At 35.0% G+C, this 27,041-nt stretch overlaps 4 protein-coding genes across 4 annotated transcripts; all 4 read left to right on the top strand.

Annotated features, from left to right (window-relative positions):
- Positions 1 to 12,118: 12,118 nt before the first annotated feature.
- On the top strand, positions 12,119 to 16,302 carry LOC109169958 (probable transcription factor KAN4). The gene is made up of 6 exons (XM_019318874.1): positions 12,119 to 13,156; positions 13,248 to 13,324; positions 13,666 to 13,702; positions 14,072 to 14,162; positions 15,351 to 15,426; positions 15,863 to 16,302. The coding sequence occupies exons 1-6, from the start codon at positions 12,607 to 12,609 to the stop codon at positions 15,986 to 15,988; spliced, it is 957 nt and encodes a 318-aa protein (XP_019174419.1). The 5' UTR covers positions 12,119 to 12,606; the 3' UTR covers positions 15,989 to 16,302.
- Positions 16,303 to 18,411: 2,109 nt separating this feature from the next.
- Positions 18,412 to 20,321, top strand: LOC109169781 (cytochrome P450 82C4-like). Its single transcript, XM_019318674.1, has 2 exons — positions 18,412 to 19,389; positions 19,553 to 20,321. The coding sequence occupies exons 1-2, from the start codon at positions 18,412 to 18,414 to the stop codon at positions 20,174 to 20,176; spliced, it is 1,602 nt and encodes a 533-aa protein (XP_019174219.1). The 3' UTR covers positions 20,177 to 20,321.
- Positions 20,322 to 21,300: 979 nt separating this feature from the next.
- LOC109169780 (cytochrome P450 82A3-like) lies at positions 21,301 to 22,251 on the top strand. The gene has a single exon (XM_019318673.1). It carries the CDS (start codon positions 21,301 to 21,303, stop codon positions 22,249 to 22,251), a length of 951 nt encoding a protein of 316 aa, XP_019174218.1.
- Positions 22,252 to 22,293: 42 nt separating this feature from the next.
- On the top strand, positions 22,294 to 22,800 carry LOC109169778 (cytochrome P450 CYP82D47-like). The gene has a single exon (XM_019318672.1). The coding sequence runs from the start codon at positions 22,294 to 22,296 to the stop codon at positions 22,798 to 22,800; it is 507 nt and encodes a 168-aa protein (XP_019174217.1).
- Positions 22,801 to 27,041: the final 4,241 nt, after the last annotated feature.

The following is a 27,041-nucleotide window of genomic DNA, read 5'->3' as shown; positions in this document are numbered from 1 at the left end:
ATGGAGTTATGAATGTACAGTTATAGAGTTATGAATCTACAGTTATGGAGTTATGAATCTACAGTTATGGAATTATGAATGTACAGTTATTGATCGAATTATGAACAAAGAGCTCTAACATTATGAACTTACAATTATGAACATATAGTGATAAAATTATGAACATAGAGCTCTAAAATTGTGAACATAGAGCTTCGAAAATTATGAATGTACAATTATGGAGTTATGAATGTACAGTTATGGAGTTATGAATGTACAGTTATGGAGTTATGAATGTACAGTTATAGTGTTATGAACGTACAGTTATGGAGTTATGAATGTACAGTTATTAACATATAGTAATAAAATTATGAACATATACTCCTATAACGAAGGGGTCTTAAAAAAAAAAAAAAAAAAAAAAAAAAAAAAAAAAAAAAAAAAAAAAAAAAACAGTGCCTAACGGCACTGTTACCCGTGTCCAGCAAGCATGCTGGACACGGGTCCAACGCATAACGATTGCTTTTTCTTAACACAAGCATATAGGGTGCGGCCCTATTTTAACTCCTAATTTTTATTTTTATTTTTTAAATTTGAAGTATTGGATTTTTTTTTTAGTACTACCGACTCTGTTACAATGTAGTATTATTATCGCCCCTCTGACGGACCTCCTAAAGAAAACAAGTTTTGGAAGAGGCCAAAGCTGCGTAATCATTTCATCATCGTCGCTTGCTGTACAACTGAAGTTGATGATGCGTTCCTTCCTTCCTTGTTAAGGGAGGAATTACTTTCACATTCAATCCAATTTACCGCCTACGGTTCTTGGGTGGGGGATTAGGCGGCAAAAGAGCTGCTCAAAAGAACAACCGCTACTCCCGAAGCAGGGGAGCCCCTCCTATACCAGCAGAATGACATAAACGAGCGATAAGACCGAATTTTTCACTAATCAGGTGTGATCAGTCTCATCCATGTATACCTGCTGCCCACCCTTCCTCCTCTGCTTTGAGAACCGTGTGAATGGAGAGTGTTTATAACTACTTTCTCAACCTACTGAAGCACAAAGAGTCAACCACACTCACCGGGGATGTGTCTTTGCAAAAAGTATTAGTGTTATACTTTGCAAAAATTATTAGTGTCTCGTGACATTGTAGATTTTTATTTTTTTGAAAATGTTATTATAGTACATAAATATGGAGAAAATGTGGACTCTTATCATAAAAGAAGTGGCTGGGTGAATACTCACGTCACCCCAAAAAAAAGTTTGTACTCTCTTTTGTTATACCGCGTATTATTTAACACTGGTATGTACAATAATCATGATATATTTGTGGGTAGGGTACGTATGTATTAAAAACTTATATAGGACGTGATAATAATTCTCAGAGACATTAAATTCAATTCAAAGTTGTGCCCATTTCGTGGGCAAAGAAGAAAATAACACTTGTGGGGACAAATATCAGAGAGCAGTTGGATGGAGGGACTTACTTTACATGATAGTCAAGCCTTACAAGATTGTAAAATATTAGCCTTACAAACACTAGGCTTAAAAGTCTTAATATTTCAAATGGACTATTTTACCTTCTTATAATTCTTTATGCTAAAGCTATAAACGTCACTCAGATGGCACATTAAAACATTATATATATAGCATCTTGTTCTTTTTAAAACTTTGGCCGTGTTTGGTAATAACATAGTTAACTTATTAGTTAATTTTGACTTATTTGACTATTATTAGTTGTTTAATTAAGTTAAACAATCAATGTAAATGTTTTATTAATTAGCATTTTGTAATAGCTTATTGCTTTAAAACACTAAAATTCAAAAAGTTCCTTAAAGTAAATTTTTTGATCGACATTTTGTGAGCGTCATTTTGCATGTAATAATCAGCTATCAGCTAACAGCTAATTTACCACATCTCTCTACAATTAGTTAATAGTATCAACTAGTCAAAGCCACTAATCCAAACAGCTACTTTGTTTCATTTGGGGCAACTCCAACAATAGTACGTGGTTAGACGGTTGATATCAAATTAAAAATTTTACCTTCAAGAGGAGCCTCTGATCTTATGAATTTTCTTGCTTGATTTGAGCAGGTCAAACATGGACAATGGCACACTCTTGTGATTTTTTCTTTTAAAAATCGATCAGCTATGAACAATTGCGGACTTACATGATTTGAGTTAAAATTTAAATTGCTACCTGCTTACTAATTAATTTTGAATGTGTGTTAGGTTGTTGATAAGTTGTTAGGAAGAAGAAAAGAAAGAGTGTGGATGAATGGAAAGAAAGGCGAGGTGAGGCGCACATGATATGGATGGATGGGTCCATGAGAAAGCGTCGGCAAAAGGGTTGAAAACTCCAAAATAAACTGCTAGTTTCGCTGCGCGAGTTTCAGATTTGTCGCAACGCAACGCAACAGGCTTGGTTGGTTTAGGTAGCTTCTGCAACGTATCAGGCCTGGCCTGGTAAAAAAGAAAGAGATCAGAGCTGAGGGTTCAAATCCCACGGCCCAACGGCTAAACTCCATCCACGCAGGGCCGGATTTTAGGCTGTGCAAGCTGGGCTACCGCACAGGGCCCCCAATTTTAGAGGGGCCCCAAATTTTAGAGGCCCAATATTTAATATTTACCTAGCTAGTTTAGAAATAAAAATTAAAAATTTACAATTAATCTTAAAAGGTTCTATGAAGAGATGGTTGAAATATGTATTTATTGTCTTTTAACTTAGAGGTCAAAGGTTCGAAACTCGTATATGTTAGTTTTAAAAATCATGATTTTGGAGGGCCTCAGTTATTTACCAGAACAGGGCCACAAAAATCTAAAATCCGGCCCTGCATCCACGTCTGATCTTCTTCCAAATCCAACGTAACTATCGTTTTCCTTAGCTTCCCCCGCCCAGTTTTCATTACTCTCTATCTTCTGTAAATCTTCTGCAACGTAACATGTGGACCAACTTAGCCAGTAGCTGCTGCAAATTCATGCAGATAGATCAGATGAGTGTGTATTATTATAATATAATGGTGACCTGGCTGGGCCGGGCGCAGTGGATCGGAGTGGTAAAAATGTGATTCCTTGAATTGGCACTGTACTGTGTAGCCGGCCAGTGCATGCATGGCATGTGTGATAAATGCATGGACCATTTTGTTGGGTATTAATTTGGTAGATTAGTAAGTGTTTTAGGCATATAGGTAGGTAGAATGCACAAGCTATGGAGTACGAATGCACAATACTGCTGGGGTATTATGGAATGATGTTAGTTGCTCCATCCCGGCCTACTACTGTGTCCTCATTGAAATCCATGAATTCAACAACCCTATCTCATTGATTTGCTTCTATTACCTACTTCTCGATCAATCAATTGCTCCATTATCAACCCTTTTTATGTTTGGGTGCTACGTTTAATTTTCACCATGTTAATTTACTATACTGTCGTATGGGTCCGTCCTAGCTATCTCATAGCGTCAACCACTGCACTCAAAAGTAATTAGAGACTTATATATGGTTTTCAATTACTTTTTCAACCATTTTGAAAAAATTAATTGTAAATTCTCGTCTATTTTTAGGTGGTCAGAAAAATGGATAGAAATAGACAAATTTCCAACAATGCCTACAAATTATATTATGCAAGTAAGATTTTAACATATCGTCAATTATATTCACACAATATATAAATTATCAATTATATAAATCTTGTCTGGCTAGGAGGTGGGGACTCCGAAGCCAGGGTTTTTTTTTTTTTTTTTTGGTAGGCAAGGTATTGACTAAGGGTTAGTTTTGAAATATGGGTTTTCCTGATTTTTCCTTGTTCGAGTATTCAAAGAAAATAAAGTCAAAGAAAATATTTATTTTGGTCAACGAACAAAATGCCCAATTTGATAGAAAACGTGTTTCTAGATTTGTAGTTGGAAGACATTTTCTAGATTCTTTATTTTTCTATATCTCTCTTCTCTCTCATATGTCTTCAAACTAGTTTCCTGATTATTATTACCAACACCACCACCACCACCATCATCAACATCACAACCATGCACAACCACTTAATAATAATAATAATAATAATAATAATAATAATAATAATAATAATAATAATAGTAATAGTAATTATTATTATTATTTTATGTTCATTATTAGAAAAATGAACTAAACATAACCAAAAAAAAATTAATATTTCTTAACTTTCAGCCACACAAAAAAAAAAAAAAAAAAATTTGACCTTCAGCCGAGCACCAAAAAATTAAAATATTTTCAAGAAAATGTGTCATTTTATAAAAATTATTTTTTTAGAAAATATTTTCTAGATTTTCAAATTGACTTCAATTAATTAGGGTTTTCATGTATTTTGGATTTGTCGGGGTGAGTGGATCATTAATCTCCTATCCATTCTCATAGCGCCCTATTAGCGCAGCTAATGTGATTGGGGAAATGACATTTTTCCCATTGATGAGTTGTTTACTTAACATAATGTGCTATAAGTAAACAACTCATGGGTAAAAATTGTCAATTTTTCTAACGTGATTTATTACAATTAGACATGAAATGATATGATTGTACATAGTTAAATGTATTTAACATCTAAGATCGAGTAAACAACTCAGCACGAGGCATATCACTCTTTGGTGCAAATATATAAGATCAATCATGTGGTTCTTATTGTCACTTTATTAATATAGATTGAAGAATATAATCAGAACATTTGAATATGCATGTAGGATTGGTGTCTTGTTAAGTGAAGTAAATTAAAGCTAAGAAATATTAAAAATGAAAGTAGCATGTGGAGACAAAAGGGAATATAATATCGTACACAGTTAGTTTGGTAATCTCAAATTTTCAAATTTCTTTCCATATTAACTATTTATTAATCTTTTTGGTTTGAACCGGTCAATATTAATCTTCTTGATTTGAACCGGTCAATATTAATCTTTTTAATTTGAACTGATCAACATTAATCTTCTTGGTTTGAACCGCTATTAACAATCTAGGTTGGTATTTCTTTTGTCAACTATAATTACAAGATGAATTTCACTCAAAATATATTTTTGAATAGCGGTTGTGGACTTTCCTGTAAATCAATTGAAGATTAAAAATGAAAGTAACATGGAGACAAAAGGGAATATATAATATTGTGGTTAGCGGCAAAGCAAACCAAATTGCATTGAAGATATAGATGGAAGGAATGCTAGGACTAGGTATTTTCCTATATTCTAAGGGAAACAATATAATGTGTATAGTGCATGTCGTGGCTCATGGTTCGCGTCAGTCGAAACGGCGTTGATTCCGGCGATTCCTTTCTTTCTTTTTTGTCTTTCTCTAGCTTCTGCATCCATCAAGGGATCCGACTCCCGGAGTTACCTACGGCCGCGGGGTGGTTTGGGGAGGGGCAGGTATACATACATACATATATATATATGTATTTATTTATTTAATATTATTTGAAGCAACTTGCCTATGTATGACCCACTTATGTATGTACCTTCATGATTCATGGTTGGAAAATTAGAATTTTTTTGACCATGTGAAAGTGACAATTGAAAGTGATTTCTTTTTTCTTTTTTTTTAAAAAAAAATTTTTGGGAACATTTTGGGATCTGAAAATTTACTTTTTGCTATTTTTAATAACTAGTTGAGAGTGGTTAGTAATATGTGAAGTTACCTAATACGGAGTATATTGTTAGGTTGAGCCAAACATTTTGACATAGAAATATAATGTGACGTTAATTATATTATTATACAAGCTAAGTATAAGAAAATAAAATTATGCATTTATTGTTGTTAGCTACGACTTTCGATAGATGTAATGGTAAACAATTTTTAGAATGTTTGCAGTTGAGACTAGTAAATGTTGAAAGTGGTAGTTATACTTTTTGGAACAGTGATAAATGCGTAATCTTACCATGTATCTTCAATTCTATACATAAATATGAATTGAATGAAATTAAATTAAACAAATTAAAAGAACAAGATGTAAAACAAAGCAAATAGTAATTAGCAGAATAATTAATAAGATGAATAAAGTACACTAACATGACATGGAGATAACATGGGGGCTTATAAATGGGATGGTACGATAAGACAAATGCATGGAATATGGAATATTAGCTTATGCATTTGAAAACATTGAAAATGAGTCATAGAGAGACACGTTGACCGGATATTTAGCCGATTTCACAAGTTATTTAATTATTAAATGTGCATTAATTTATTAATAGTAATAATATTATGATTATTATATTATAATATAATAGTCCTAGTGTACGTATAGCTTGGTTAATTAAAAAGATGAATGAGGGAGAGGAATATTAATTAGCAGAGATGAAGTCGTAGAATAAGGTTGAGAAATTCTCACTTCCCGGAGAATCTAGAGCGCATAATGCGCTGACCATTAGCTAGCTAGCTTTGAGTGTTTACTTATTAACAAATGATTATCATTTTCGATCTTCAAATTCTTCTCTCTTTTCTTTTTCTTTGCTGTCCCCTTTCATCATATCCCATAAACAATTCTCTCTCTCTCTGCCAAAAAACAAACAAGTGAAATATACCCACATCGGGAAATACACTTTTTTTTTCTTTTGATTTGAACAATTAATTAGTAAACGATTCGCTAGGACAATCAATCTTGATAAGGAACAAAAGAGAGTCTTTATGTACTTATAGAGAAGAAGACAGTGTCACACCCGCAGTCACGTGATGATACCATGTTGACGCCGAGGAATGTGGTTGGATCTCTCCTCCTCAATTATATTGAGAATCTATAAATTAAGGAGTTGTTAGTTGATTGGGTTCGTGAGTTTGATTAGTTGATAGTATTAGTTGATTGTATAAAATTGTTTGGTAAATTTATTGTTAACTGATGACTGATTACGTATAAAATAATTTTTTAAAAAAAAAATTAATCAAAAAAGCTACTTTAGACTATTCACGTTCTATAATTTGTTGTCTTGCTTTTAATTCTCATTCTTTAGACTATTCGTATGTTGGTTCAGTTGTTAAGCAATGTCTTTCTATTGCTAGAGACATTGGAAACATTTCTGTTCGTCATGTCAAGAGGTCAGCGAATCATGTTGCTCATGTGATTGCACGGGCAACTGGTTCCTCGTTTGTCCTGGGTTCGTGTGTTTCATACCCTCCCACTTGTATTGATGGTTTGATGAGTTCTTAATATACCTATTGTTTGCTTTCAAAAAAAAAAAAAAATACTTTGAGCAGTTTTTTAAAATTTAGCATTTTGGAGCAATATATTGTTACAAAAAGCTAATTAATCAAACACTTATATTGATTATTTAACTAAGTCAAATAGCTAATAGTGATCAAATAAGCTAAAATGGAATGATAAAATAATTATTTTACCAAACATGGCCTAAATATTTGTAGAAATTTTAATACAAAATATACTATAATGGAGAGTTGAAATTTACAATTGTACTAATACGATTGATATCGGTGCTGATTAGTATTGTAAAATTTTTCTTTATGGTGTATTAATTAAATGTAAAGAAGAAATGGTAGCACATTGGGATGGGAAGTGATGGTGGACGGTGGAGAGGAGATAGGGAGACGCTAGCTAGTCCAACGGTGAGGAATAATTAGACACGGAGAGGGAATATTGGTGTTGGCACAATTTTATTTCAATAGACAAATGCTATCTGTTAAAACCTTGTGTTTTCTGGTTTTGGACTATTTCTACATCTACACTCTTACTCATACTCTAACCCCCCCTCCCCGCCTCCACCCACCCCACCAACTCCAAATAATCCTTTTTCCAAAATGTTAAATCTCTAACCCCAAGGGCCCATGGTCCTACATACGCACAAGGAATCTGTACACTTTGAACATAATTCTCACACTTTCGTTGCTGAGTTTCGAATCTTGATTGACTCTGTTACGATGTAATATCTGTTCATATATACTTTTTCAACCTATTGAAGCACAAAGAGTTAATATAGTCCCACTGAGACTTAAATCTATGACCAATAGAAGAGCCACTTCATGTCACTTGACCACGAGGTAATTGGTAAATGCAGTTATAATTAATTTGAAGAAAATGAAGGTAATATATAGAGGAGTAATAATGAAATAATTCAACGAGGCGTAACATGAACAGAAGGCATGGGCGGAGGTGATGCACATGCATGTGAGAGGGAGGCCCCGGTGTCGCCGTAGCTTCAGCCACAGTCTGACATCCGGCCATGCTTTCTTCATATATCCTACATTATACTACTATATATACACGTATAGTATATGCATATATATAATTATTTTATTTTTCACATTTCTTTAATTTTATTCGTCCTTTAAATAAAATAAAATATGGAGTAATAGAAAACCTTTGACACGTTATTATATTATATTATAGAGATTATATATAAAGGAAATAAAGATTGATGGTACGTGAGAATTAGTTTGATCGCACGTGTACAGCTAGATTTTTACTGGTCCAAGCTAAGCCTTTCCGTTCAACGTGCACACTTACATGGGCCATGGGGAAAACCTACCGCCGTATCAGATCTTATTAACAAAAATTATATAATAATAATAATAATAATAATACTAATAATAATTATTATTATTATTATTATAAGTCCATAATCATGTGAGAACAAAATTTATAATAGTTATTTATGAAAATGACCCTGTTCATTTTTACTTGATATATCATTCATAAGATATTGCAGATCAATGGTTTGAATTTGTCCAAGAAATAATTCTCATATGATTAAGATTATATATACTTTTACACATCACTGAATATGTATAAACATTTATCCCTTACAAATTTTAAAATATTTACAAAATTAACACTATATTTTTATCATTATTTTAAAATTGTTGATCATTACATATCAATGGTCAACATCAATCCGTAATTTTGACCGGGGCCTTGTTATCATTTCATCTTATTCTTATATTGTAATAATTATACATACTGAGTAGTGAGTACACAGTTATTACTATGTATCATGATGTTTGAGCTGTGGAAAATTTAGTCGGATCCATTATTAAATGCGATGCACAGATATTTTTGGTTTTTGGGGCAGAAATTAAATTTTTGTGGCCCATTCATTATAGAGCATGATTTTCTGCTGGCTCTCAATTTCGATATGTATGTGCATGCATGCATGCCGGGTCAAACACACAATAATGGAGAATGTCAAACATTGTAGAATGTCGCAAATTAAAGGTGGTCAATAATCCAATACCAATATAATCGCACAAAACAATAATAACAATTATCAAAAAGTAATTAATTACCGTAATTAAGGAGGGCAGCACAAGTAGTTTAAGGAGCTTTCATGACAGGGACACCTTGTAGGGTAAGACCGATAGCAACAAAGTTACAAGGGGACATGGGATATTGCAAGATTTTTGGCCTGCTTGCCAGTCAAGCCTCTTTCATGAAAATTATGGGGAATATTTTAGTTCCGGAAAAAAACATAATACTTTTTTTTTTTTGTTTAAACTCAAATTTTTAATTTCGTTGAACTATATTCTGGACCTATATATAAACCAACTCCAAAGTCCATGAATGATGCAAGTTCTTAGTTGCCTAAATTATTCAAGGTTCCAGGGAAAATATTATACGAGTGTTTGGTAAATAGTTGTTAACTGATTGAGTTAATGAGTTTGACTAGTTGATTGTAGAAAACTGTTGTTTGATAAATTAGCTATTAGTTGATAACTGATTACATGCAAAATGACTTTTTCAAAAAGCTAATCGAAAAAACTGATCAAAAAAAGTTACTTTAACTTGCTTTTTAAATTTTAGCATTTCAGAACAATAAGCTGTTACAAAAAGTTAATTAATCAAATGAAAAATGGCACTTTTTCCCCTTAAATTATATACTTATAGCACGTTTCCCCTCTGAATTATTTAAGTGGCTCTTTTTCCCCCTGAAATGTTAAATGGACATATTTACCCTTAAAATAAATATTTAAAATTAATATTTCATTTATTTTTATTCTCCAACAAATTATTACTATAATTTGGTTCAAACCAAACAGGTACTATAGCAACCAAACCAAAATATTCAAATTACAATTTATAATCAAAACGCGATATTTAGAGTTTATTAAAATCGCGAACCGGAATGACCGATTCATGTTCTGAACTGAAAAAATAAAATACATTTATTGTTGAAAATAAAATACATTTATTGTTGAATTTAACTATTTTAAAATAAAAAATAAAATTTTAAAATAAAGACGGTTCAAAATCGCGAACTGGATCCGGAACCGTCGGTTCACGGTTCATGATCCAGTTTTTTTTATTATTATTATTATTAAATTTTAATAAATTAAAATCCAAATATTGGGTTCTAGATCTGAATCATAACTGAAAACTTTTAATTCGATTGCTATAGTGTCTGGTTCAGTTCGAACCGAACCGTGGTAATCGCTACATATACACAATAATTTGTTGGAGAAGTGAAATAAATAAAATGTTTGCTTTAAGGGTAGAAATGTCAATTTAATATATTTGGAGGAAAAACCACCACTTTTAAAATAATTGAGGGGACTAATATGCTTACATAAATAATTGAGGGGGGAAAAGTGCTATAAGTATATAATTTAGGGGGAAAAAGTGCCATTTTCCCTTAATCAAACACTCATATTAATTGTTTAATCAAGTTAAACTGCTAATAGTAGTCAAATAAAACAAAATTAACTGATCAGGTAACTATGTTACCAAAAAATGCCTATAAATTATTATCTCATCAAATACAATCACAGTGTGTATATATATATATATATATATATATATATATATATATATATATATATATATATATATATATATATATATAATAGGTCACAATCCTTCTACAAAAGATAAATTACAGCAAGACTGCAAGAGAATGTGCCTATTACACAATTGGGAGATTCCATTTACAATTTTGTTTTCCACGTACATATATAATTCTTTCTGGGTGGCTCCACAATTTACAAAATTTTGTCAGTGATTCACAATATATATTGTTTCCATTATTTGTTTAAGAATTTTTGAAAAAAATATTTTATTCGATCTCTGGATCAATTCCGTTTATCTGCTATCGTCTATTATTTAAGAATCAAACCAACTTTTCTTTAGTTATTTATTTATTTTTAAGTATTTCTCAATGATTTTTAAATTTGAAATTTTAATTTGTATGTAATATATTATAATACATTTTTAGTAGTTTCTAATTACATAAATAATATCTTCTGCGAATGACCTTGACCTTGTGGTCTAGTAGACCCAAGTTGTTCTTCCATATGGGAAGTTGTGGGTTCGAGCCTCAATGTGTCAGTAGTACTAAAAAATAATAATAAAAAAGTGCAATTGGAAAAATCACAACTCTAGTTCATGGTAAACCATAAGTCTAGTGTATAAGGATTTTATCAACAAGAAGAAAAAAATGAGGAACGTTTTAATGTTATTTAAACATATTTGTTGACGGAAGACAAAAAATGGTCATGTCACAATAGACCAAAATGGTATTGTATTTAACGGCATTTAAACGATTTTGTTAATGGATGACAAAAAATGTTTATATCACAATAATACTACGATGAAACGAAAATATTTTGAAAAATATATATAAATGAACTAACATATATATTAAATCTATGACAAAAAAAAATGAAGTTAACTAAATTAGTTATATAAAAATTAATTTATAAATAAAAGTTTGCAAAATTATCTCAAGATGTAAACTTATGTAAGTTATGTTTAGGTATTAATAAAATAATGGAAAATTGTACAAAGTACAATAATATCTAATACTAAGACATTTTTGTGAATATAATTACACTTTTTACAGATGACTGAAACCTACAATCATTACCTAGAGTGTGCACTGTAGTACTGTACTTTTATATAGTCGACAAATCACGCAAAATAAGTAAATTGTACAAGGATGATACACCAATTCTCATGTTGAATTTTGTTGAGGGTATGTATCGTCTTGTGACCCTAATTGGTAATGATGATCAAAATGAGGTAATTAAATTAAAATAGAATTTGGAGTGAGTTTATCAAGTTAACAACCTGACCAACTTAATTGACTAGTTTGTCCCATCATATATATGCTTAATATGTATTAAGAAAATAAGAAATTTATTTGTTGTAGAAAATTCCAAAGGTATGTATGTAGCATGAGAGAGAGAATTGTTTGAATTCCCCGATATTGCAATGAATAGTTGCAGTATTGTTTTATCGAATTCCAACCATTCCCTCCTGCTGCCAAGCTAGCTACCTCATCACCTCCATTATATGTGCATAGTATCCATCCTTATTCAGCATAGTACTAGAAAAAAGATAAGGTTAAAGGCCAACCAACCCCCCATTCCCCAAACAAAACACACAAAGGTAGTGTTGTTGGAAATCATGTCCATGCTTCCTTAAATACAGTTTTCTTCTTTTCCATAGCTTTTCCCTTTCAGTGCTTCAACTCCCCAAAAAGACTCTTCACTTTCTGCTGTTTAAAACACACTTGTTTGTTTCTTCTATAGCCCCCCAAAAGCCTATTCTTCCAATTCCTTCCATCTCCATGGCCCAACATGCAGCTTTTATGATCGATTGATCGCCGCCGTTTGATCATTATATTCCTCAGCTCCGCCGACGAATCTTGGGTTTTCTTGATAAGTTTTTGCCGATGTTTTTGGGTTCAAACGCGGCAATGAGCGGTGGAGGTTCGGCGACTCTGCCGGATCTTTCTTTGCAGATCAGCCCGCCGTCGATTTCTAGCTTTGAGTTGCTTAGACAGCGCGACGGAATGGCGACGAATAAATCGTCGCCGTCGTTCTGTAATATTAATACCGACCGGAGCTCCAGCATGGATTCCGGCAGCAGCGGCGGAAGCGATTTGAGCCACGAGCATAACGGCGGCGTTAGTTTCTTCCCTCCTGGGTACCAACGGTCTGTGGAGCTGAGCTTGAGTCGTCGAGGGTTTGAGCTGGCGGCGGCGGCGGCGGCGGTGGGGTTGAGCAGCCCGCTATCCGTACAGCTTCAGAGAAACAGCGGCCTTGAGCTGCCGCAGCACCGCCACAATTTCCAGCCTCAGATATTCGGCGGCCGGGATTTTAAACGGAGCGGGAGGATGATCGGAGGAATGAAGCGCAGCGTTAGAGCTCCGAGAATGAGATGGACTTCCACTCTCCACGCCCATTTCGTTCACGCCGTTCAACTCCTCGGCGGCCATGAACGTAAGTCCTCAATTCCCCACGCTTCCATTTTCTCCACATTTTCCGATCAAAAAACTTATCTTTTTTCCGTTCATCACTGTCATCACAAAAGGAGCAACGCCGAAATCCGTTCTGGAGTTGATGAATGTCAAAGATCTTACCCTAGCTCATGTGAAAAGTCACTTACAGGTATATTATTCCTAACGCCATATTTCAATCAATCTATTCATGAACAAAACGGATCTCACTGTGAATGGAGGTTACAATAAGTTAGTAATCAAATTGTTGACTTAGTAACCACCACTTTACAAATTCGGCTTATAGCCGAAATGGGGTTAGGATGGTTTACCTCTTTGTTATTTTTTGTTGTTTAAGGTTAAACCAGACAGATTTTATTCAGAGTACACCCTCGAATAGTAATAAGCAGTTTTTTCTGGTAAAAAAAAAAAAAAAAGAACGGTGATGGAGGAAGCTAAGAAGGTAATCTTAGCAATGTAGACTAATGCTTCTTTGTCTGGGTATTCATGCAGATGTACAGAACAGTGAAGAGCACTGACAAAGCACCAGGTACCATTTCCATGGATTTTCTCATTTTTATTTGAAGGTTTCATTTCACCCTCCAATTATTATCATATTCTTGTCAGATTGGAAGTACTACAAAGCTGAAAATACCCTGTTCTTCAGGGAACTGCATTAATTACTGTCAAGAAAAAAAGAAAACACCATAGAAAACAAAAAGTAAAGATCAGAAACCATGTAAAGTTAGCACGCACTGCACTTGATACAAGTTTGAATTTTTCTTTAATGGGTTTATGAATTTGATGCGTTCTGATCTGCTAGCTAGCTAGCTTCAAAATCTTCAACTAATTAATGAATTTTGTTGAGCAAAAAAAAAATAAAATTATTAATGAATGGTTTGAATATGTAAATATACAGGCGCTTTACAGCAGTCTTGTGAGAAGGCAGAAGACATGATATCAACGCCACCATCATCACTACAAACCACCACACCAAGAAATGCTCAGAGGTGAGTGTGCACTTCAATTCCCAGCTAGCTAGCTCTTATTATGATTCCTTTCCTTTTGTTCTTTTCCACTTTTCTCAGTTTTTAATTTCCTTCTTCCATCATTGCATTTTGAACCATCTATTTTATATATGTGTATATATATATTAGAGACAAACATTCATGCAGACAGACAAAAAACCCAACCACAAAGTGGTATGTACAACAACGTAGCTTCTGCTACCTACAACTACTCCCAAAGAATGCCTTAGCCGCTTGTCCACAGAATATTTCTTTCCGGTCCATGATAATATCATTGGTCTAATGGTATTGGTTGAGTTTCAAGTACACATCTTGGTGTAACAATTTAAAAGTGATGGCTTAGGGTTTTGTATAGTAGTAGGTTAAATTATAATGGGCACATTTTACCATCAGCCCAACTCAAACCGAGAAGGTTACCAAGCCAAACAGTTAGACTAACTCAGTTTGAGTCTCATCCTTTAATAAAATATACATAATAACACAATCAGTTAACCATAGTTTAAAATTAAATCCAAAATTTCAAAACACTAAAAAGTGACCAGAAACCTAGAGTTTATTACGGTAGAAAAACTTAATCGTTCCCGTGACTATTTTATTTATGAGTCTTAGACTAAAATTAGTCCCTAAATGAGAACCATTAGTAAATTATATTTAGGTTAAAAACTAAGAACTTTATAGTTGGGTAACACAAACATGAGAGTGTGTATAAAAACTTTCGAGTTAGAATAAGTCTCTGGTACGAAATAACATGTTTTTTAATTAATTCATAATACTGTTATGGGTAAAGAAAATAAAAATTGAAAAAGAAAATGTTGGGGAAAAAAAGTCAAAGAAAAGGAGTCCATAGGCTCAAATCTCTAGTATTTCCTCCGAATTAATGTAGTTGGCCTTATCCTAGAATTTCTAGGAAGGTGGTAGGGGTCTGTCGGTTTGTACACATCTTTTAGTGTTGAGCCGAAGCCAAACGACACGGTATTTAATGTTTCTATATATCCCTCTGTTGGGCTGTACCAAATTAATTAACGTTGTTTAAATCATGACCGGCCAACACTGCCCCATTAATTCATCTATCAATCAAAGATACGAAAACGAAAGGTGGCTAACTTTCTGCTCTCCCATCTCTATCGTATTCCGTAACTTCATTAATAACGTTTGTTTCAACTTTTTCAGAGCTTCTTGGCCGCCATCCTTGCCGGAACCAAACCCCCTTTTCCATCCTCATCTCCGACAGAATCATGCCGCCGAGGTACATATATCTTCCATCATACATTTTAAGAACTCTTTTTAGGCCGATTCATAAGTTGTTCATAGCTAATTAGCTCAAATTAAGAAGGCCTATAGATTGTGTTGAGTTATTTTTCTCTTAAAGAGTATATTCGTCAAGATGGAGATTGTTGAATTATCTTTTCTCCTAAAGAACATATTCCTGTACAAAAGGTTTGCCCACTTCACTCTCATTCCTAGTATAAGACAAACTTATATTCCTAATTCTGAGACAAACTCATATTCCTAATTCCTATGAGACAAACTCAACAATCTTCATCTTGGGCGAATATGTTCTCTAAAAGAAAAGATAACTCAACACCTGCTCGTTAGAATTAAACTTATAATTTTGTAGTTAGCAAATCAACAACTAGACCAATTTGGTCGGGAATGTAATTTTGAACCCGAATGTTTTGCAGATGGATGGACGAGATGATGGCACGGGTCGTGAGTTGTGTGAGATGAAGGGGAAGTTCGATAGGCTTAGCAGCTCATCCTTGTCATCTTCTTCAGACACTTTTGTTAATCTTGAGTTTACACTATGAAAGCCGCCATGGAAGATCTGAAATGGATCATATATGAATAGATGGATATATATATATGCAGGATAGATCCTGGAATGATCTGATCTGATCTCCGCTGCCTAACCCTAGCTAGCTCTTCAAGTGTTAGAGAGGCTACATAATTACTTTGACCCCCAGTTTTTCTTCTGTAACTGCATGCATGGAAGGAATCTTCAAGACTGGATTCTTAAATTTTTGTCTGGTTCATAGAAGATGTCGAATGAATCGAATAAAATATAAATGCCGCATGCATGTAAGTTAATATGGACGAATTAGGTGACTATTAGCTATGCTAATCTATTTTGCCCCACAAGTATAAATCATTAATCTTTTAACATTATGTCATGTCATTTTCATACTATGATCGTTAATCAGACCATTTGAATATTCAATCACTATTATAGTAGCTAAAATAAACTGATAAAACGAAATACCTATCATTCATGATCACTATTTTTGACCAATGAAACGAAAAAAAAGGTAAAAACTCGCAATTATGGATCACTGGATTGGTGCATATATTGGATTGCTACATGTAAAACATTTAAGTTGCTTAGAGTTTTAGGTGAAGATATGGATGGATGGATGTATAAGATTCCACTAAAGAAGAGGGCATTACTTATTAGAGTCAGTAGTGTTGCAGATATATAGTCAACCAAAGATGTGTGGTTATTTCTGGACTCTGAGGTTTATCAGTCACCGGCCGGTGAATATATCTTTGACTTTTGTTTGTAATGGTCCAATATCAAAATGGGGAAGGACAGTGGAAGCAGAATAATTAAGCCCCAGAATAATTATTAAGCGCAATTCCTTCTGGATGGGTCTTATAATGTTTCCGAATTTAATGTTCGGACCGACACAGCTACACACATACCAAGATAATAAGTGATATGATGTAACACCAGTCAAGTTGATTAGAAAATTCGTTAACTACAAAGTTTCGAAGTTCGACCCTACAGAACTGTATATTGACTTAGCCAATAAACTAATAAAAAATTAATATATATATATATATATATATACAGAAGCCAAATTACCAAAATAAAGAACTATATATATGAACTTGCTACATACCCTTTTAATTCAAGAGGCAAAAACTAAACTCTTTTAGTTTCACAATTCCAAATGAAAGATTCAGCCTTATTTCCGTTGTAGCCCAGCTATGTTTGCCTTTCTAATAAACTTAAGATCCATATAAGGAAAAGGCAGCATGGTTGAGCCCAACAGGCAACAGTCTATATTTCCACTAAAAAATTTCTCAAGAATTTTTTGCTTCAAGATTGGACGTATAGTACGTGATTTATCAAACATATAAATATACATTTAGGGGCCAACTTTTATGCTGTTTGGTTGGTGAATCCTAGGTTAACCCAAACTCAGTTAAAATCACGTTTATAGAGTTTGAGCCTTTGTTTAGTAATTTGTAGTTGCACTAGCACTCTACTTACTAATTGTCTTAAACTATTGTGATACTTTTGTTTTTATTTGTTGGTTATTTCACTTATTTGTGAATGAACTTTGGTTCAATCGTGTTATCTTGGAATAATGTGTGATGAAAAATACTTTGGTCAAATAAACACTGCATTTCCCTATGGATTTTATACCAACATGCATTAAAATGGAAAATGGCATGGTGTATGCAGCTGCAACGTTACTGTACACTGCTGACTTTTGCACAAAAACTAGCCTGAAAGAATCCTGTTTTTTTATACATACTCTATAAGAATATATGATATGACGCAGACAAAAATTTAGTTATGATTCCTTAATATGCTTGACACTTCAAATAATAATATGTGAATATTACCAAGCTAAGTCAATCAAATGTATGGAGAACATATTATATATACATAATCTATAAGAATATATGATGATGCAGACAAAAATTTAGTTATTCTTTATTTTTGTTTTGAAATATTCATGATTCAAGGTAATATATGTTTTATACTTTTACAAACATTTTCAGCCTAAAAAATCTAAGTTGATCATATAATATATAAACATAAATGTCAATCCCACTATCAGCTTAGACTTTTAGTTGAGATGGAACACATGCTTCAATTTGGTATAGAGTCAATCTAATGCCAAATGTAATGGTAACCGGGATGCCATCACTAAACAGACTACTGTTTCTTTAGCACATTTAATAGTGATGGTGATGAGATTCGAATTAAATCTATCAGAAATTATTTTTTTTATATAATATTATGCAGAAGTCACACCATAAAGTTGACTTTTCACTTCTACCATGCTAGCGACTCTCACGGAGCATGAATTCTAGGATGTTTCATGCAGACTAATGTTTGAAAAGTAGGTGAAAATCCACTTATAAATTCATAGGATTTCATAATGTATTGTAACAAGTTCAATCAGATCAGTTTTCCAATTTCTCGTTATACTAAACCATGGATACTTTGAACTTTTTAATGATTGGAACATTTTTGTCTGCAATCTTTCTCTATTATGGTTGGATCATTAGAGGAACACAGAAGGGAAAAGTTAACCAAAAGGGTGGCAGTGAAGCCCCGGAGCCAGCCGGTGCATGGCCGGTCATCGGTCACCTCCCCCTACTCGGCGGCGCAGATCAACTTCTCTATCGCACTCTCGGCGCCATGGCCGACAAGTACGGCTCAGCATTCAATCTTCGGCTGGGGAGCCGCCGTGCTTTCGTGGTAAGTAGTTGGGAAGTGGCTAAAGAATGCTTTACTACAAACGATAAAGCCCTAGCGAGCCGTCCCAAGACCGTAGCCGCCAAGCATATGGGCTACAACTACGCCGTCTTCGGCTTCGCGCCATACACTTCATTTTGGCGCGAGATGCGAAAGATCGCGATGCTGGAACTCTTGTCGAATCGACGGCTGGAAATCCTTAAGCACATAAGGTTGTCGGAAATGAATTTGTGTATTCGAGAGTTACACGAGTTATGGGCTAAAAACGGCGGCTCCGGCGGCGGCCATGTTCTCGTTGAACTCAAACGTCGTTTTGAAGAGATGTCGTTAAATATGATTGTCCGGATGGTGGCCGGAAAGCGTTACTTTGGTGGCGCCGGAGAAACTTGTGATGACGGCGGAGAGGCGAGGCGATGCCAAAATGCTATAAATAAGTTCTTCCATTTGATTGGTATTTTTGTGCCGGCGGATGCGCTACCATTCCTGCGGTGGTTGGATTTGCATGGGCATGAGAAAGCCATGAAAGCAACGGCGGCGGAGCTGGACTCTATACTCAATGGATGGGTGGATGAACACCGCGAGCGGCGGAGATCCGGCGAGGTTAAGAGTGAGGGTGATCAGGACTTCATCGATGTTATGTTGTCCCTCCAGGAACAAGGCCATTTTTCAAACTTCCAATATGATCCAGATACCACTATAAAGTCTACTTGCCTGGTACGTCCAATAGTAAAAGAATTCAATCGTAAATGGCTTAAAAGTTATCAATATCCTTCATACATATATAGTGACCTATTGGTTTTCTGATCTTAATTTGCGTTGATCAGTTAAGCAATATAAGCTGATTTACCTAATTGTTGAGGAAAATCTTTAATTTCAGGCATTGATTCTGGGAGGCAGTGACACGACAGCAGGAACATTAACATGGGCCATTTCGTTACTACTAAACAACCGAGAAGTAATGAGGAAGGCTCAAGAGGAGATAGAACTCCACGTTGGCAAGGACAGGCTAGTCGAGGAATCCGATGTTCGAAACCTCATCTATATTCAATCCATTGTTAAAGAAACATTAAGGTTATATCCAGCCGGTCCGCTCCTAGGGCCGAGGGAGGCCATGGAGGACTGCGTTGTGGCCGGTCACAATGTCCCGGCGGGCACTCGTTTGATCGTGAACGTGTGGAAAATTCAAAGGGATCCCAGGGTTTGGGAAGATCCTAATGCATTTAAACCAGACAGATTCTTGAACAGAGCCCAGAACGTTGATTTAAGGAGCCAAGATTTCGAATTGATGCCGTTTGGGTCAGGGAGACGATCTTGTCCAGGAATGTCGTTTGCTCTTCAGGTTCTTAACCTCACATTGGCTCGTATACTTCAGGCATTCGACATGGCGACGCCGTTGGGTGAGGCGGTGGACTTGACTGAGAGCCCTGGCCTTACTATACCCAAAGCAACGCCACTGGAAGTTGTTCTTACACCCAGGCTCCCAAACAACCTTTACATATGAGTGCTCTTAGCCTATATATATGTTTGACCTGTGCCTCCACTTCATCATATCATGCAACAAAATAAAATGAACCCCAAGTTGTTTTTCTTTCACCTTTAACTGTGTACTGTGTTAGAGTGAAACAATTAAAAGTGTATGAGTACACTTTGTGACTCTCAATCTTGAAATTCTGCTATGTAATAATACTTTGGAATAAGGGTCGAATATTCATGGCACATAATGTAATTAGGCCACTAAACCTAAAAAAAAACTACTATTGAATTCCTAAACTAACCAATTTCATGCAATTCCTTTAATTGGCAGGTCTTCTCTGTTTCTAATAGGTTACACAAATTTAATTTTTTTAAAAAACTTTTTTAAAAGATAATTATTTAAAAATATAATAAATAAATAAATAAACTTTGTTCGTCTCCGGTGGAGACGAAGAAGATATCATCGTATGTATATGGATGAACTATTTAACTTTTATTCCTAATAGTTTATTATTAGAGACAGTGGCTGAAAAGCTTTAATTCATTCCTCTTAGCTTTATATATAGTGGAGCACATTAGAGTCATTTTCATCTCTGATCAGCACATGAAAAGTGTGGTAGGTAGCAAACACATCATAGTGGAGCACAAAAACAACTTATAAACTATACAATTTAAGTATTAATTTCTCGAAGAAGGTATTGTATATGTACTCTAGTGCATGCATGCAAACCTACTTTGCTTTTCAATGTGGAATGGAACTTTTTCAAGTCTTTCCTCATTCATTTTTCAACTCAAATGTTATACTTTGAACGTACAATTCTTCATCTCACTTCGTGACTTCGAAGAACCTAAATTCATTTTGACCCACTCAAATCAGAGATGGACTTCACTTTGATATTTATATTACAAAATAGTCACTTAAAATGTTATTTTATACTCTTTTTTTTCAATAATGTCATGTATGCCAAATGTCAATTATTTTTTCATTATAAGTAAAAAGAAGTGATAACAGTAACTTGCATGAGGGCTACAAGACAAACAGAATCTATCATTTTCATCTCCAGACGAGCAAAAGTAAGTATATAATCACACACCAAAAGTTTCCATACACCACACGGTCCACACATCAATTAACCAATTCACACCAGAACCATGGAGTTTCTTCTCCAAAACCTTAATACTTCACTTATTGTTCTAGCTATTGCCTTTTCTATAATTTTTCATTATCTTGCTCAAAATAACAAGTATCAAAAGCAAAAATCACCGCCTGAAGCAGGTGGCGCGTGGCCAATTCTAGGTCACTTTCTCACCTTCAGCCGCCGCGAAAAGCTTCCTCATGTAGCCCTGGGAGAAATGGCAGACAAGTATGGACCAGCCTTCACTATCCGGATAGGTATGCACAGAGTGTTAGTGGTCAGCGATTGGAAAGTGGCCAAAGAACTCTGCACTTCCCACGACGTTCACATTTCATCTCGCCCCAAGTTTCGAGCCGCCAAACACTTGGGCTACAATTACACTATGCTTCCTTTCACTCCCTATGGTCCTTACTGGCGCGACGTTCGCAAACTTGCTGCCACAGAGCTACTCTCCAACCGACGGCTCAAGCAGTTCAAGCACATAAGAGTGTCCGAGATCGAGACATCCTTAAAGGAGCTCTATAAGCTTTGGACGGAAAAGAAGAATCCGAACCATTCCGGTCGTGTTTTGGTGGAAATGAAGAAATGGTTCAGTGACTTGACATTCAATGTGTTGCTTCAAATGGTGGCCGGAAAACGATACTTCGGTACATCAGCGGTTGGTGATGAAGAAGAGGGGCGACGTTGTCAAAGGGTTATTAGAGATTTTGTTAAATTTCTTGGGGTTTTTGTGCCAGCAGATGCCCTGTCTTTCTTAGGATGGTTAGATATTGGAGGGTATGAGAAAGCCATGAAAGAAGTTGGTAAAGAAATGGACTCTCTTTTTGAGGAATGGTTACAAGAGCATCGTCTGAAGAAAGAGACCACGGGTGGCGGCGAGGAAGATTTCATGGATGCGCTGCTTTCACGAATAGAAGAGATTGATCTTAATGGTATATCAAATAAACAATTCTCTTCTATTGTTTAAATTTTATATCAGAGTTTGATTGCTGGAGGAGCAGATACGACCATGGTCATGCTAACATGGGTTTTGTCTTTGATGATGAACAATCCCCATGTATTGAAGATGGCTCAAGAAGAATTAGACAGGGTAGTTGGCAATGAAAGAAAGGTGAATGAATCAGACGTTAATAATTTGATGTATCTTCAAGCTATTGTCAAAGAAACATTTAGATTGTATCCTGCTAGTCCACTCGGAATTCAAAGAATATTCAGAAAAGATTGCATCATATCTGATTTTCATATTCCAAAAGACACTTGGCTATTCTGTAATGTGTGGAAACTTCAACGAGATCCACAAATTTGGTCTAGCCCTCTGGAATTCAAACCTGAGAGATTTATCAATTGCAATAAGGAGATTGATGTTTTGGGTCGTGATTTTGAATTGATTCCGTTTGGTGCTGGTAGAAGAATGTGCCCAGGAACAACTGCTGCTCTTCAGATGTTGCACTTGATCTTGGCTAATTTGTTACATTCTTTTGAGCTCTCGAATGTCTCTAATAAGGAATTGATATGACTGAGACAATTGGACTAAGCAACTTCAAAGGCACACCTCTTAAAATTTTTATAGCTCCTCGTCTCTCTTCTCATTTTTATTAGTCAACCACATATTAATTACAGTTAATACCCAAAATGGTCTCTCGACTATGTCATAATTATCAATTTGGTCCTCAACTACTATTCTTACCCAATTAAGCCCTCAACTATGTAACTTTTACTCAATTAAGTCCTCAACTATACAATTCTTACCCAATTTAGTCCTCAACTATACAATTCTTACCCAATTTAGTCCTCTGTATTAATTTGACTGTTTGTTGACTGTCAAAAGTCGGGATAAAATTATAAATTTACAAGATTTCTCCTTCCTCTCCATTTAGCAGCGCCAAACCATGCAGCAATACACTCCGATCAGATTTCAATTGTTAAAAAATCGTTGGAAATCAGATTCATGGGCTATCCGATGCATAACCACTACTTCGATACTGACAGGTTTAGAACCCAACCGGAGCTTATTGCTACATGGTTTGGCGCTGCTAAATGAGGAGGAAGGAGAAAACTTGTAAAATTACAACTTTATTTCCACTTTTGACAGTCAACAAACAGTCAAATTGACAAAGGACTAAATTGAGTAAAAATTGTATAGTTGAGGACTTAATTGGGTAAGAATGATAGTCGAGGACCAAATTGGTAATTACGACATAGTCGATGGACTATTTTGGGTATTAACTCTATTAATTAATATGTCTGTGTGTTTGTATGTGTGTATGTATGTTCACTTGAAAGTGCTCCCACGGACATGATGATTTACCATATCTCTGTGGCTTGTATGTAAGGTACTTTCAGTTCTACAATGTAAAATTACATGAATAAAAAGACTTGTTATTCCTGTTAATAACCCATAACTGTTTTGTAGATATTTTTAAAAATTGATAGTGTAATTTTTCAGAAAATAGAAATATATATGATTTCCTACTTGAACCAAGACTATGTGGTCTAATGGTACCCGGGTTAGATTTCCATTTGGAAAGTTACGAGTTCGAGCCTCTGATTCATTGTGTTTCAATAGGTTGAGAAAGTATATGAACAGATACTACAATGTAATAGGGCTAGTAATACTCAAAAACAAAATGATTTCCTACTTGAAATTCTTAATTATAACTCTTCATCTTTCTACAATTCTACTTGTCTTTGTAGTCAAAGCATATAACAAAAGTGAATTGCAGTAATAGAAAGATTAAGTGTGAGAAAGCAAGAACTAAATATGTGACCTTAAGATATATTAATTATATTTTTACCACTTAGTCACTAATTCGAGACTGAGGATTATATTTGAATTTCAATATGCGACATTATGCGTACTACTCGCTATACAGAGCCGCTCTGCATCAATGCTAGCAGCCACAAGTAAGCAGAGTCATTTACATTGTCAGATAGATCAGCACGCAAAATTTGGGTGCATAATTTTGATGGAAATATATACGACGACAAATTAAAAGTGGAACACATGGCAGAACAGTACGTACTAATAATACATGCTAAAAGACAAGTGTAGTTTAACTTGCATGAGGGCTAGCCGACACAAACGGAATCATTTTTATATCCAGACGAGCACGTAAAACGTGAAATGCCTAATTTTGATGGAAGTATATGCATCGACCCAAAAGTCAGTATATAATCACACCAAAGTTTCCATACACCACACATCAATTAACCATGGAGTTTCTTCTCCAAAACCTTAATACTTCACTTACAGTACGTTTGATTCGCGGAATGAATTTTAAGGGAATAAGAATCTTATTCCATAAAGAATGGAATAGGTAAGAAATAGAATATAAATTGTGTTCTGTTGTTTGGTTCGGTGAAAGAATAGACTTTAGGAATGTTATTCCAGTGTTTGATTGGTTTAAGGAATACAAAGGTAATATATGTGTAAAAGACATAACTACCCTTATACAAAATAATAATAATAATAATAATTATTATTATTATTATTATTTTTATTATTATAAGATAAGATTAAGATTTATAAATAATACTCCGTATTATTCATTATCAATTAGAAGCCTTCGTCCGTCTTATTCTGATATCATCCCTGGAGTCCGGCGATCTCGTCCAGAATCGATGGATGAAGCGGTCGGCGATCAAAAACCTCCAGGCCGGCGATGGCCCTCCACGACCTTCCAGAACCTTCGCCACGCCTCAGCAACATGATCGCCATCGTAAAATTGGGGACCGGTCCCGAACCAGTATTCGTCGTTGGAGGCTTTCCCGGGCGATGGAGTCTTTGCATGGACGATCAGAGGGTGGCGATGGTCTTAGGGAGGTGTCGCGAACACGGCCCACAGATCAGATGGTGGATCGGCGTCCTCCGGAATTTCCGAAATCTGTTAACCTTCGCGAACCAGTTCGACAGCTAGCCCCTTTACAATGCAACAGACGGTGGTAATGGTCCCCATTTCCGAAGTTGTATCGCCCATTTCTGAAGTTGTATCGCCATTTGTGTCAGAGTTGATGTTGCGTTATTGAGTAATCCAACTGTGGGCGGCTATACCAGTAGGTAGGGGCTGTTGAGTTTTTGAGTAATCCAAAATCTTTATTCCTAGTAATGAAGGTAATTGATCAAATAATAAATTGACTGATGCAGGGAATGTAAGCTTATATGTTTTCTTCGTTGTTGTACTTACAGATGGGGATGTCGAAAGCTTTAGATTGGTCCCCATTTATGAAGTTGCAAATATAATCAGGAGACCTTCATTTTTCAAAGCAAACTGCAATGTTGTTATAACCGAATCAGTTCGACAGCCCCTTAATGAAACCTTAGTTCCGGTCATAGGCGAGGTGGCTATCGTTGGCGATGAACTTGTTGACCGGCGAGAGGGCACGGTTGTAACTGGAGGAGATGTTTCTATGCCGGTGGTCTCATCGGCACTGCCCGAGTCTGTTGTTGTGGCGGAGTCTCCGTCCTCGGTTGAGGTTGTTGGTGGCCACCGAGGTTGTTGGTGGCGGAGGCTTGCGCTCGATCTCTCAGACTTGGTGCTGCGACCTTACATGGTTTCGAGACTCGGGCCAATGCAGTGGTGTCAGAAAAAATACAAAGACCAGAAAGGGTAAAATAGGAAATAAAATATAAAATTTATTCCTTGAGTTTTCAGGAATAGGTTAATACGAGGGGCTCTAGTAATAACTATTCCCCTGTAGGAGGAATACGTCATTCCATGAAACATTGATCCTGAGAATAAAAATTTTTACTAAACAAAGGAATAGGCCTATTACTGGGAATGCTATGTCAACCTTTTCTATACTTTTTCATTATCTTGTTCAAAATAACAAATTTTTTTTCATTATCTTGCTCAAAATAACAATTTTTTAATAGACACTAAAAGAAATACAATAATTTTTTAAGAATATAAACTACTATCTTTAAAAATATACTGCACAAAGATCAATAAATAAGAGAGAGCCAAAATCTAAGATTATATGTTGAATTATTTAAACTTTTGGTTCAATATCCAAACAATTATCAAAGAAATGCTAGAGTAGCTCATTTGATCGCCAAAGAAGTTTATACTTTAATGCTAATAAAAAAAAAGTAAGAAAGTTATTATTATATTAGATTATAGATGATGTTAATTAATTGTTAGGATGCTAAATAACGAAGAATGCTCGAGAAGAGATAGATCTCCATGTTGGCAAGGACAAGTTAGTTGAGGAATCTCATGTAAGAAACCTCATCTATATGTCCAAACAGGGGGCAAATTATGTTGTGGACTCGTGTTCACAATGCATTGTGGACACACGCGAGTCCAAAACGACGGCATTCCAGTTAAAAAAAAATAATAATTTTGTCTCGTCGTTAACGGCGTTATTCGTTTGTGAAATTATGAATGTACGGTTATGGAATTATGAACACATAGCTCTGACATTATGAACTTACAATTATGAATATATAGTGATAAAATTATGAACATAGAGCTCTAAAATTGTGAACATAGAGCTTCGAAATTTATGAATGTACAGTTATGGAATTATGAACACAGAGCTCTGACATTATGAACTTACAATTATGAACATATAGTGATAAAATTATGAACATAGAACTCTAAAATTGTGAGCATAGAGCTTCGAAAATTATGAATTTACAGTTATTGAATTATGAATGTACAGTTACAGAATTATGAATGTATAATTATGGAATTATGAACACAGAGCTCTGACATTATGAACATATAGTGATAAAATTATGAACATATGCTCCTA

This window comes from Ipomoea nil, unplaced genomic scaffold, assembly GCF_001879475.1.
Source record: "Ipomoea nil cultivar Tokyo-kokei standard unplaced genomic scaffold, Asagao_1.1 scaffold3321, whole genome shotgun sequence".
Lineage (NCBI taxonomy): Eukaryota > Viridiplantae > Streptophyta > Magnoliopsida > Solanales > Convolvulaceae > Ipomoea > Ipomoea nil.
Note: the sequence above shows the minus strand (reverse complement) of the source record. Positions and strands in the feature narration are given on the sequence as shown.